At 48.7% G+C, this 13,589-nt stretch overlaps 1 protein-coding gene across 1 annotated transcript; it reads left to right on the forward strand.

The window, feature by feature from the left end:
* Positions 1-45: 45 nt before the first annotated feature.
* Positions 46-8,705, forward strand: PEX11B (peroxisomal biogenesis factor 11 beta). The gene is made up of 4 exons (XM_081175359.1): positions 46-388; positions 3,554-3,669; positions 6,424-6,625; positions 7,254-8,705. The coding sequence occupies exons 1-4, from the start codon at positions 333-335 to the stop codon at positions 7,621-7,623; spliced, it is 744 nt and encodes a 247-aa protein (XP_081031485.1). The 5' UTR covers positions 46-332; the 3' UTR covers positions 7,624-8,705.
* Positions 8,706-13,589: the final 4,884 nt, after the last annotated feature.

Below are 13,589 nucleotides of genomic sequence, written 5' to 3' on the forward strand. Positions count from 1 at the left end.
GGGGGCGGGCGGAGGAGCAGCGATTCAGAGCGAACCAGTTAAAAGAAAATAGCAAAACTCCCGCAACGACAACAAAGCCTTTGACCATTAACCGTGTTTAAATTTGTCCCTCGGGCGCTGCCGTACTGCCCCCGGAAGTGACCGCGATTTCATTTGCCCGCGGCCGAGGGGACGGGCGGGGGCGGTGTCGGCCCTGCGGGAGGCGGAGGGCGGTGCGGCCCTGCGAGGCCGAGGAAAGAGCTGCCGAGGGCTGCCTGCGAGCCTGGAGGAGGCGAGGGAAGGAGGGGGCCCGCCGGTGCTGCCTTAGCCGAGGAGAGGCTGCTGCTGCTGCGATGGATTCCTGGGTGCGATTCAGCGCCCAGAGCCAAGCCAAGGAGCGGGTCTTCAGGTGCGGCGGAGGGCGGGGAGGGAGAGGCAGGGGGCCGCGAAGGGTACCAAGAGCCAACCCGCTCCCGGTACCATCTCTTGGGGCACCTTTCGTTTGGGGGAAGGGGAGCGGGGGATTCGTGTAATGGTCGTGGTTCGTTATTATGATCCACATAATAGTGTGTTGTCACTAGGTTATTGTTGTTACTGTATTCTTAAATATTTTACATTTCTTCTGTGTATCTGAAGAAGTGTGCATGCACACGAAAGCTCATACCAAGAACTAACTTAGTTGGTCTTTAAGGTGCTACTGGAAGGATTTTTTTTTTTTACATTTCTTTAGTCATTGTTATTTTGTTCTTTCTGTTGGTTTATCATTTATCATTATTTGTTCTTTAAGCACCCTCCTTTCATCCCAAGGTGGGCCAGGGTGTCGGGTAGTGATTAGAAGTGTCGGAGGAGGACCCAGAAAAGATCAGAGTTCAACACACATACACATAAACACACCCCTCGGCCACGACTTTTGGCCAGTCTCTCTCTCTCTCTCTCTCTCTCTCTCTCTCTTTTTCTCTCTTTCTCAGCCTAACTGCCTCACAAGGTTACTGTGAGGGTAACATGGAGCGGTAGGAGAACTTTATGTGCCCCCTTGAGAACTTCTTGGAGAAAAAGGATGTGAATGCAGTAGCCAATAGGATAAGAAATATGAATAAGCAAACTAAAACTCAATATTAAAAACAATTTAAGACAACTCACAATCCTAAAACAATAAGGTGTGCCTTTAAACTATATAACCTCTCAAATGTCAAAAGCCATATTTTGGGGGGGGGGAGGGGTGAGTTTGAGACTTCTTGGTAGAGAGAGAGAGAGAGAGAAAAGACTTTTTGTTTTTATGTCTTTGTCACATTTATATCCTACCTTTTTTTTCTCAAAGGAGTTTAAGTTGGTGCAACATGATTCTCCTCCTCCTCAGTTAATCTTCAATTAATCCCCACAGCAAGCCTGGAAAGTAGGTTTGACTGAGAGGCAGTGACTGGCCCAAGATCACCCAGAGTGAGGATTTGAACCCTGGTCTCCCCCAGGTCCTAATCCAATACTCGAACCACTACAGAATGCTGCCTTCTTATTAATTATTATTAGACTTCCCTTTTAAAAAATGAAAAGAAAATACAATTGCATTTTTAATTTTACATACAATAAGCAAAAGAAAAATAAACACAATAAAAGCATAAAATCTCCTTTGACTTCCCTCCCCTCCCCCTTTGTGCATCCTCATATAATGATTTTCTCTCTGCATCTCTTCCATAACACTATTTTACAAATCCTTTGCCAATCCATAGTTCAAATTTTAGCTGCTGCTCTTCCTTGGCCAGAATTGTGCCTTCTTTCCACCTCTGGACTAGAAGAATCCAGGCTGCTGCTTCCAAGTAGTCCTTCCACACACTAATATGCTTCAGTTTACCTTTGCACGCACACACCTTCCTGTGCAATTTCCTCATTTCACTAGCATTGTTTGGGGCACGTGGTTCATTCTGTGGTTTCCCTTGTTCTAACAGCTGTAGGTCACAAATCCTTCCCAAATTGTGTGACAGTAGGTCTTGATTTGTCATCTGGCTACTTTTTGACTATATGCCTTTTAAATGGATTTTTATTGCTTTTTTTAAAAGAAAGAAATAAGGGGGGATTTTTCCAGGAGCGGGGGCAAAGTAAATGCCCCAGACAAAGATAACTGGTATCGGAGAACACGTGTAGCCTTTTTGGTAGATCTGTTGACTGAACAGTGATGTGACCTGGCACGTCTGTCTCTGAAAGACTTGTACTGCAGGTTTGCTCCTCCCTTGTTTCTCAGTGGTGGCCAAATAATTCCTTCCCACTCACCACTGACACCCTCAGTTCTTTCATCTCCCCCAGCCCATAATTAATTGTATCAGCAGTGCAATCTGCTTTACAGTTGCTTTCCTTCATTTCCATACCCCTACCTGCCCAAAACCAGGATAACTATGCTGGACTGCAGCGTTGTGTAATGTGCTACTCTTAACCACCCCCATCAAAATGGGTTCCATTGCAGGGGTGGTTTAATCCACACACTCTCAGCCACACCCTGTCCTCTGCATTATGGGACTAAAGATGATGAACTTTATCTCATTGGCATTAGCAGAGCTATTTTTTATTTGATTAAAAAGTTTACAAACTCAGGGAAAGCACACCCTCTTTTTGACGGAAATAAACTTTAAATTAAAAAAACCACAAACATACTTCTCTTTTCTGCTGCTTTTTGCTTTGGGCCAACACAATCCCCTCTCCCCATCACAGCTGCACTAAAAATCTCAGATTGTTCAGTTTTCTTCCACTGGCCAGTAGCAATTGTTTGGTTAATGGTTCCCAAACTTCCCCCCCCCCAATCCATTTGTAAGTCATGCACCTTAATGCTTCTCAGGGTGCATTTGCTTTTTCCCAGCTGGGAAGACTCCTGAGCAAGGAGGCTTTTCTTAAACTTCAGGATTGTACAGTTAATTTGTTAAGATGCCCTTTGCAAAATGATTCTACTTGTAGAGAAAGGGTCTGTCCACAGAGTGTTTTTTGCTTCTGTTCATGATACAGTAGCAGCAGGAATTTATGGTGATGCAATAACTCCTCCACTCCTCTCACATCTTACTGCATACCCAAGAGCTCCTCCAAAGTTCAAACTCCAAGGACATAACAAGCACTCGGTGTGGTTGCCTTTCTCCCTTCCCTCCTGGAGGCTTGCCGGAGCTTGAGAATATGTCAGTTGCACTCTCTGTTTGGCCTGGCAGTGTGTGATTGGGGGTCTTAAGCAAGCCTTGTATTGCCATCCACTGCCCTCCAGATATTTTGGGTTACAACTTCCTTCATCCCTGACCATAGACTGCACTGGCTGAGGCTAATGGGAGCAGCTGTAGTTCAGAACATCTGGAAGGCATCAAGTTGGAGAATGTTGACATTTATGTGACATATCCTAATTTGAAAACCCTCCTGTATATAGCTATATAATTATTCCAGGAGGCTCTCATGGACCCACTTACACAGTACAAGTATATACCTCCCCTCCTTTTTGCTTTAGCTTTTTGCCTCGCGCTGCCAGCTATTGCAATAGGGATATTTCATTGGGGCCTCAAGTATCTTCTCTACCAGGCTAACCCCTTTCCACTGTTTGTTTCTTTCCTCCTAGGGCTGCCCAGTATGCCTGCACTCTGCTCGGCTACTCATTGCAGAAGTATGGGGCCAGCCCCGATTTCATTGCTAGGATCAAGCAGTTGGAGGCTCACATGAGCTTGGGGCGCAAGTGTGAGTGCAAGAGGGGTTGACTGGGACCTGAGAGGGTTGGGGAGGGATTCATTTTTATTTATTTGAGGAAATTTCTGTAGCACTTAGTATACATCTATGCAGTGCAGGGCAGATTTTTTTGAAAAAACACATTTTACAAACATGCAGTAAAAGCATCAACGCAAGTGCAATGCAAATATACATTTGGACATTAGTACTGTAACTGAGTGGGACACGGGTGGTGCTGTGGGTTAAACCACAGAGCCTAGGGCTTGCCAATCTGAAGGTCGGCGGTTCAAATCCCTGTGACGGGGTGAGCTCCCGTTGCTCGGTCCCTGCTCCTGCCAACCTAGCAGTTTGAAAGCACAAAAGTGCAAGTAGATAAATAGGTACTGCTCTGGCGAGAAAGTAAACGGCGTTTCCATACGCTGCTCTGGTTCGCCAGCAGCGGCTTAGTCATGCTGGCCACATGACCCGGAAGCTGTACGCCGGCTCCCTCGGCCAATAAAGCGAGATGAGCGCCGCAACCCCAGAGTCGTCCGCGACTGGACCTAATGGTCAGGGGTCCCTTTACCTTTACCTTACTATAACTGAATACAGTGGTACCTCTGGATATGAATGGGATCCTTTCCGGAGCCCTGTTCGCATCCAGAAGCAAACGTAACTAGCGATGGCACGTCTGCACACGCGCATGGCGCTTTTCGCCGCTTCTGCGCATGCGCGTGACATCATTTTGAGCGTCTGCGCATGCGCAAGCGGCGAAACCCGGAAGTAACGAGCTCCATTACTTCCGGGTTGGCGCGGAGCGCAACTCGAACGCGCTCAACCCGAAGCGCATTCAACCCAAGGTATGACTGTACTGATGTTAGCCCCTCCTTTAACACACCTCCCCACACTCAGCACCACTCAAGCCTCATGACTCTCATCCAGGACCCAAGCAAACCCACAGGCCGCCCCAAAACCTCACAGAAAAGAGCCTAGGAAGAGCCTGCTGGATCAGGTCAGTGGCCCATCTAGTCCAGCATCCTGTTCTCACAGCAGCCAACCAGCTGCCTGTGGGAAACCCCCAAGCAGGACCTGAACACAAGAGTCTTCTCCCCTCCTGTGGCTTCCAGCAACAGGTATTCAGAAGCTCTGCTGCTGCCAACTGCAGAGGAGCAGCATAGCCATTGCAGCTGGCAGCCTTCTCCGTGATTTTGTTGGATCTTATTTTAAACCCATCTGAGTTGGTAGCCACCTGTGGGAGTGAGTTCCATAGTTTAGCTATGTTCTGTGTGAAGAAGGACTTCCTGACTTAGCCCCAGTTCCTCACTCTAGGGCTTACACGCAGGCACTAAGGTCTCATTGCCTCCTCAGGCTTCCCACAACTGTGTCCCTCCAGCAATCAGTCAGCTGCTCTCAGCACACCTAGTTCCACTCCAGGATCTGGTGGACCTAGGGCAGTGGTGGCCAAACGTGGCCCTCCAGCTGTTTGGGAACTACAGTTGGCCACTGGTTTTGTTAGACCATCCCTGGCCACTGGTCTTGTTAGCTAAGGGTTATGGGAGTTGTAGTCCAAAAACAGCTGGAGGGCCAAGTTTGGCCACCACTGACCTAGGGTATTAAAAAAGGGCAGGCTTCATTTATTCATGCTAAATTGTTTTTGCATCATTTCGCCCTTTTTCAAATTTGTAAAATGCTTCATAAGTACAGTGGAACCTTGGTTTTCGAATGTAATCCATTCCGGAAGACTGTTTGACTTCCGAAATGTTCAAAAAACCGAAGCATGCATTTCTGGAAGCATTTACGTCTGGAAAACTCAATATGGAAGCCACGTGGCATGTTCGGCTTCCGAAAAGTGTTCAAAAACCAAAGCACTTCCGGGTTTTCAGCGTTCGAAAGTCAAAACACCCAACTTCCGAGACGCTCGAAAACCGAGGTACCGCTATACAGGAGAGCAGCCCTCCTAGATCATGCTGAAGAGCCTCCCAGCCAGCCTCTAGTCGCCCACATAGTGCAGCCAGACTGCCTCCAGGAAGCCTCAGAGGCACCAGGTTTCTCCCCATGGAGCAGCTCCCTTAGAAACTGCTTTTCAGCACACCTTACTGTTTAAGGTTGTTCCCATTTTACAGATAGGGAACCTAGACGGATAAAGTAGGTTTCTCAAGCCTTCCCAGAAAGTTTGTGCCCCGAGCTCTGTTAGTCCAGGCTTGAAGGTAGCCAGTTGCCTGGTCCACTCTGGCAAGTAAGAACCTTCCCCCAGGTAACTAAACGAATATGTTGATTTTGGTTTTTGCCACAATTGGTTATGTGCAGCCATGTAGGATAGGAAAACCTATTTGTTGGATTGTAACTTGTACAGCATTTTGCAACCTTGTGATCCTTACAGCCGTCCTATAAGGTAAGCCTATATTGGGCCTACCTTGCAAGGTTGCTGTAAGGATCCTCCCCCCACATGGCAAGGGTTTATTGGTGCTGAGAATGGCCTACCCAGTCTAATGAGGTCATATCAGCAGTAAAATGCAAAGCAGGGACCTAATGATTCCTAGCTCCCCTGTCTCATAGCTGCTGTGTTATCCTAGTTAGCAAAGCTGCCCTAGAATCTGGCCTCTTGAAGATCCCCTTGGTCTATCTGGCCCCATCTCCTGCCACTCCTAAGGCAAACACATATTGTAAGGACGCATTCAGACAGCCAGTTGACACCAAATCTGATTGCAGTTTGGAGCTTCTCCTTTAAAGAGCTGCAGAGGTGAGACCAATGTTGGACAAGCACTTTAACTTGGGATTCCTTTCCAGTGTTCCGGCTGGGGAATTCTTCAGATGCCCTGGAGGCGGCCAAACGGGCCATCCACCTGTCAGACATGGTCCTTCGCTTCTGCATCACTGTCAGCCATCTAAACAGAGCCATGTATTTCGCCTGTGACAATATCCTGTGGGCAGGGAAATCAGGTCTCGCCCCGCACATGGACCAGGAGAAATGGAGCCAGCGGTCTTTCAGGTGAGGTTTTTTTAATTGTATGAATGTGTGCTTTTATTTACACTGTTGATGGGCATAAAACGTTGCAGCGGTCTGCTGACTGCAAATAAAGACACTGTGTAAGACGGCTGTCACAGCTGATATCTGTTGATAGTGTTGGGATACTGCCGAGGAGACGGGGGCATTTGGCAGGCCCCCAGCTGGCTCCAGCCACCGGCCGGCAGCCGGGCGAACTCTGGTTCCCGGAACAGCATCAATCAGCGACACAAGCCTCAGATACCTTTAGAGACTTGGCACGCTCTAATCAGCAGAGTGAGTAACTTCTCAGAATGGAAGTGGCGGACAGAAACATGTGTAAGCATTATTTACAGGCGTTTATTTAGCATAGTTCAGGAACAAAGGAAAAAACATGTCCGCTTCCCTTCGTTTCCAAGCACACAGCAACAAAGCAAAAGCAATATACAAGCCTGTGCTGGAAGTACATTGTATATATTGTATATATATACAATATACAAGCCTGTGCTGGAAGTAAACAGGCATCTGACACACAACAGTCATGCCTGTTCCTTTTAAGGTGGAACGGAACTGTATCCTAACAGATAGAAGTTAAGGACTTTTCTTCCTCCCCACCCCTTTGCCTTTTTTGCAGGTATTACCTCTTTGCACTGATCATGAACCTGAGCAGGGACGCCTATGAGATCCGGCTGCTGATGGAGCATGAGGCGAATGGGAAGTGCCAGCGAGGCGGTGGTGGAGACAGCCCCAGAGTGGGGGAAGACCACCGGCTCCAGCAGCTGATCTTGAGGCTGAAGCTGCAGGTCCGCCTCCTGTGTCACGTGCTGAGGGACAACCCCCCTCTGCTTCTGGACCTGGCAAAAAATGCCTGTGATATTTTTATCCCCATGGACAAGCTGGGCCTGTACAAGACCAACCCAGGGTTCGTGGGGCTCTGCGGCTTGACGTCTTCCGTTATCTCCATCCTCACCATTGTCTTCCCGTGGCTGAAGCTGAAGCCTTGAAGGGCGGGAGCAGGGGGGCGGGGCGGCTAGCTGGCGTCTGTGGAGCAGGCCACTTGTCACAGGGCTTCCTCTTTCTACGTGTTCCACTTCCAGGGGCCAGCACGAGGCGTTTGCGATTTTGACAGCTTTAGGCAGCCGGTGGCCGTTTCTGTAGCATGGGCTCCTTGGTACGTGGGGACTTGGGCCTGTTGGCGCTTTGGGGGACATCTAATTTGCACTCAGTTTTAAGTGGGGGACAGCAACTTCGAGACCAACTTTCCTCACTCCTCTGGGCCACCGTACTACAACCCTCCTATGCAGATGGTCCTCAAGATCTATCCTGCCCCTGGCTTGCCCCTCCTCTGCCCTTCCCACTCCACAATACCTCTCCCCACAAATCCCACCCACTCACCTGATCTTTTTAATTCATCTTGGGCTGCTCTGCAATGGTTAAGCCCCCAGTGAACTGTGGGAATGCATCCTTCAGTGCTCTGACATTGGAGCCACTGGGGAAGGGATCGGAGCTATTCTATGCCCCGCCACACCCAGCCTCTTCCACTCTTGAGCAGGAGGTGAAAAGTGAAGGTCTGTCCTTGTGCATAAACCTAGTGACCGGCTGCCTCATGGCATGGTGCCTCGGTGCCCCTTGGCAAGGAAGGAAGGAAGGTCTGGGGAAACGAGGCCCTGTGGCATTCTGCATCCTCTCTGCCTCTTTGCGGGGAGGCCAAGGGAGAACGGCTGTGGAGCTGGGGCCATGTTTGGACTGAAGAGTAAGCACATGCCCAGTAAATGGGCTTCTGGTATTCCTATTGAGCTGTGGCTCCTATTTTTTTAGGCTTCACCACTCCATTAACAAGCAGAGCTTTAATGTCTGCGTTTCCTCAGCCTGGTCCTCCTCCAGATGTCCTAGACCCCAGCTCCCATCAGCCTGCAGCCAGCATGGCCACACTGAGCATGATGGAAGTTGGAGTATCCACACGGCATGAGAATTAGGAAGGGCTGTTCTCTGCCATGCCTTGATATTTGGCGCTGTTAATTCCTTTTCCTGATTTTGCAAGCCTCTCCCCCATCCCCCCCGTCTCATAAACAACTTTTGAAATCGAGTGACCTCCTGAAGCTAAATGTAGTCAGCCACAGAGAGTTTTCTTTGGTATTACTATTTTTAAATGGTGGGTGGCTCCTGTTTGCCTGGGGGAGGGTTAAGTTCTGAGTATGGATGCTGGTTTTCTGCCAGGCAGCTCACAGGGCATAACATGTGCTCCAGATCTGGTTATGATCTGATACTTTATATAAAGTCAGGTTTCTCGCTGTCATTGTTCTACAGCGAGAACTGGCAAATTCAGACCCTGAGAAGACTCCTGTCAAAGAACATTGGGGGATAGGGGAAGCCCTTACCCAGCAGACTTCTCTGCTAAGTATCTCCTCCGCCACTCTTAAAACATAGGAATCTTCTCAGAGTATGCACATAGCCATCTTACTCCTCACACTCTGTGCTGCCACCTCATTTCCCTTCACAGGAGCTCTGTGCCTTTAGTAGTTGCACAACAAACAGAAATTCCACCTGGGCTGCTTCCCCCTCCCTCTTCACTGTGGCCTCTCCTTTCTGGGAGAAGCTGCACAGATTGAATTTTTGCCTGCCACCCCTCTGTTAACAGCTACAAAGCTTTGGACCTTTTGTTCTCATTGAGATGCACAACCTGTGGCTGGGTGGCATCCCATCAGACTGCTGTGGGGTGGGTGCTCCCCTGTGTCGGGCGGTGGGGGTGAACTAAACATCTCCACATAAAAGAGAAGTTAGCGTGTCTGGTGGGGGGGCTAGGCAAGGTTCTTTCCCCTTGATTTCTGAGTGGAGGGAATTATTTTTATGGGGGGAAAGTAGTCAGGAACATGACACACACACACACACACACACACACACACACACACACACACGCCTCTTTGCTGTCTGAAAGAATGCATTGCCAGCTCGGTCTGAGCTTAGGCCATTGTGGGGAAGCCCCAGGGGTCCGTATTGATCCGTTTGGGGGTTTTTGGTCATCTTTTTCCATCTCCAGCCCAAGTCTCCTTTCCCCTTCCAGTACTGCTTCTTAATCTCCACCATCAGCACCACCCATCTGCCCTGCTTATAACCCCATTCCAGGTTTTGAAACAGGTGTTCCTAACCTGGAGCAGGTGATATACCCTGTTCCTCTGCTAATACAGTGCAAATACCCTCCAGATGTTGCGGAGCTTGCAGCCTCCATCTTTCACCATTAGCCACACTGGTTGGGTCTGAGCAGAGTTTGGCGGGGGTGTGTGTGTGTCCTCCAGCAGTATCAGAAGGGCACCATATTGGCTACCCCAGGATTAAAAATTTACCATTTCTCCCAGTCCTCAACTACACTTCTACCTTTCCCTCTTACTAGTGTATCAAATAAACAGGGTTGATCATTTGATCCAATAAATTAAGGTTGGCATATGTTGTGTAGCCTCGGTTCTTTTTCTTGAACGAGTGATCTCAAGGGAACACCCCTGCAAACCAGTTCCTTTGGGGGGTGGGGGGTGGGAATCACTCCCTTTGCTTTCACTGGTGCCCATTCCTCTGGGCCCTCACCTCAGCTGGATGCTGCTTTTTCTTTTAAGGAAGTTTCTATAAAAGCATGAGAAAGCACCTGACTGCTGCATCACACCAAAGGCCCATGTAGTCCAGTGTCCTGCTCTGCAGCAGTGGTTCCCATTTCCTCCCCAGGCCATGGCTTCTTTGGTTCCATAAACTCAACCCTAGTGCCCCCATCCTAGAAAAAACATTCACAATAGCGGTTTGCACAATGCATGAAGGAAGATCAAGACCATAACCCATCAACTGCACATTGATTCAGAATCCATGTAGAACTATTTATGTAGTTCTAACTGTAAAGTTGATCCAGCACACCACCACCACCATCCTTATGTCTGAGCACCCACTTAGGTACCTCCCCCGGTCCCAGGTCTGATACTATCCACTTTGATAGTATCCAAGCTTTCTCTGCTCCTTATCCTCTGACCAGTCCTGCCAAGAGTTTTTCATGGGACTTGGAACCAGTGGTTTCCATTAAAACAGGCATCCTCAAACTCGTCCCTCCAGGTGTTTTGGGACTACAATTCCCATCATCCCTGACCACTGATCCTGTTAGCTAGGGATGGTGGGAGTTGTAGTCCGAAAACATCTGGAGGGCCGAGTTTGGGGCAAATCAGATTTCTCTCATCCTTCCCTTCAGACATTGCCTGGTGTAGCAGAGGGTGCTGCGGCAATCAGAAGTTTGGGAAGCCTGCTATGTCAGCCCAAGTGGATTCATTTCCCCTTCTCTTCCAACTCTGCTGTGGAGATGACAGAGGTGCTGCACATGGGTGGCAGGGGAAGTGGTGGTTTGTGATAAGAGTAAAAGCCCAAAGGTCCGCTCCTTATCTCTGGGGGCTGTTGCCAGCTGCTCCCTGCTGTCAGATGGCTCTCTGGCACTATAAGGACTAGTATCTTGCTTGATTTTACAAAAGAAAGAAAAATAGAAGCTTAAAAAAAGCCCTTACAAGTTAGCATCAATCCTTGTCTGCTGGGAGAATTGACCTGTGACTTTGCAGACGAAAGCAGGCTGGAAAACTCTTTGTAAAAGGAAGGGGAAGTTGTGGAGTTCTGGCCCGTGGGAGACGTCAGCCTGTCATAAACTGGCCTGATCACCAGGTGGCACTACTAATCCACTTGATGCAGCTTTTAACTGCGAACTGTAATGCAAAGGAAAAGCAATGCTTTAATCCACCATTTATTTTGTTTCTTGGGGTGCTATTCTGCTTAATTTTACAGGGTGGACCCATTAAAATCAATGGATCATTTCAGTACATTACTTTGTTGAATACCACCTGTTACTATTTATTTAGGATTGTATCCAGTGTAATGCCTACTCTTGAGCAGTCCCCTTAAAAATAATGGATGTGACTGAAGACCGAACCCTTGGTGGAAGGAGAATTGTGCGAGCAACTCCTCCATGAGGTCTAGCAGAATGCAGTGTCACAACACGGCATCTGTAGGCTTGGTTCAAGCTTTTGCTCAGGGCTGCACAAATTGACCGGAGGGGAGGGGACAGCTGCTGAGGGCCACGAGGGCTCTGCTTTTGGACCCTTCCCAGCCGGACGATTCCCTCTGTTCAATTTGCTCTGCCTTCAAATCACCTCTTCTGTCTTTTTGTGCCAGGTTGTATTTTAGCAACCCCCAACGCTTAAATGGAATCATAGGAGCTTTTGTGGGAAGGGAGGGGAGAGAGGGGAAAACAACCCCTTTGATCGCCTTTCTCTTCCAATTTTTAAATAACAATATTCTGTTCTGAAACAGGCTTTGCCGAACACCTGCGGTGTCGGAACAAATGTTCCCAAACGTGTCAAGTGTTCCAGAGCCCCACCCCCAGATTGTGTCATTCAGCAACGTTTTAAGTTTCATAAACTCTGCTCCGGTGAATTGTGCACAGTTCAGGCTTGCATCTGAAGGCAGGAGCTGTTCTTTCTTCCCCAGTTGGGGTCCACCTGAGTCACGGCACACACGCACCCCTGCAATTTCCCTTCATCTGGCAGCTTGCAAGGTTTAATGCTGGATTTCAGACAAAGGGTGAGGTGCATAATACCCACAAAGGCTCACAAACGTTGAGAATGAATTTTATTTTGTTTTTAAAGAAGACGGAGGGACAGGAATGAGAGGTAATACTGTTTTGTGCACACCAATCTCCAAGTGGCGAGAGAGACTCCAGGGGTGTCTGAGCAACATCCCTGTCACTTAAGGCAGGACTTGCCATGTCAGGGCTCAGTGGGGCTTTGTGGGGCAACTGAGACTCAACTTTGGGGCCCAGAGGCCAAAGTCTGTGGCCCTACAAACCCTGCCCCCTGATTACTACCCAAAGAGTGGCAGATGGTGGAGGCCACAGCAAACAGGCCCCAAATGAGCACTTGAATAGGTTCAGGCATGCCTGGGCCCATGGGGGCCAGCGCTGGTTCCCACAGCAATTCTTATTTTCCAAAAAAATCTTTTAAACTGTTTTTAACGTTGTGTTTTAAATTGCTGTGGCTCTCTCTGGGGCTTTAGGGTGAAGGGTGGACAACTTCCAAGCAGTGCGATACTTCGTCTCATCTTCAACAGTGGCTCTAGGCCACAAAGGGCTTGTGAGGATGCTGTCCTTAAGTGGTGGTTGCTTGGCAACGGAGTGTGTGGCCCTTGTTGTCAAGAGGCTGTGCTAGGCCGGATCCAGAGAAACACAACACATACATACACCAGCATGGGCCACAGCCTACCAAACACCTACTGATGGTTGCTAAGTCTTCCTCTGGTGGTTGTGTAAACCTTCCTCTTATTTCCTGTCCCTGACCAAGTCAAATAATAAAAAAGAACCCATGTAAAAGCAGCAGCAGCTGCCACAATGCAAGTTATTCAGGATTTGCCTGGGTTTTTTCCTGACAGGAACCTCATGCCTTAATAGTTCCATGACAGGTGAAATGTCACCTGGAATCACGTTTTCAGCAATGCAGGAAAGTGCACCTGCTGAATTTCTGCCTTTTAAAGGCAGCCAGGGACATATTGAGTCAGACCCTCAATTTGAGGGCACAGGGCATGTTTGTGAACTAGAGAAACTGCCACGGATTCACCCCCCCCCCCAAACAAAAACACCAAATGCAAGCTGCAACCTTTTATTTGTTGCTGCTGCTGTTGTTAAAATAATGGGGACAGCGCAGAGATGAAATGCCTCTGTTGGCATATGCGTGCCCATGGGTGCCATATTGGTGACCCCTGTGCTATACTGGCAGCAGGTCTCCCAGGTTTCTGGCAGCAGTCTCTTTCAGGCAGAGGTGGCCGGAGAGCATTGAAATTAGTAGGGCAAAAAGCAGGGAGCCCAACAGTAGGTTGCGCCTGAGCCAATGGCGCCTAAAAAACTACATAACTATAGTTTTGCCTCCCATCTTCCTTCTGCTGAATTTGATAACAGCAACACAGGCTG

Source organism: Podarcis bocagei (genome assembly GCF_964188305.1).
Source record: "Podarcis bocagei genome assembly, chromosome: 16".
In the NCBI taxonomy this organism is placed as follows: Eukaryota; Metazoa; Chordata; class Lepidosauria; order Squamata; family Lacertidae; genus Podarcis; species Podarcis bocagei.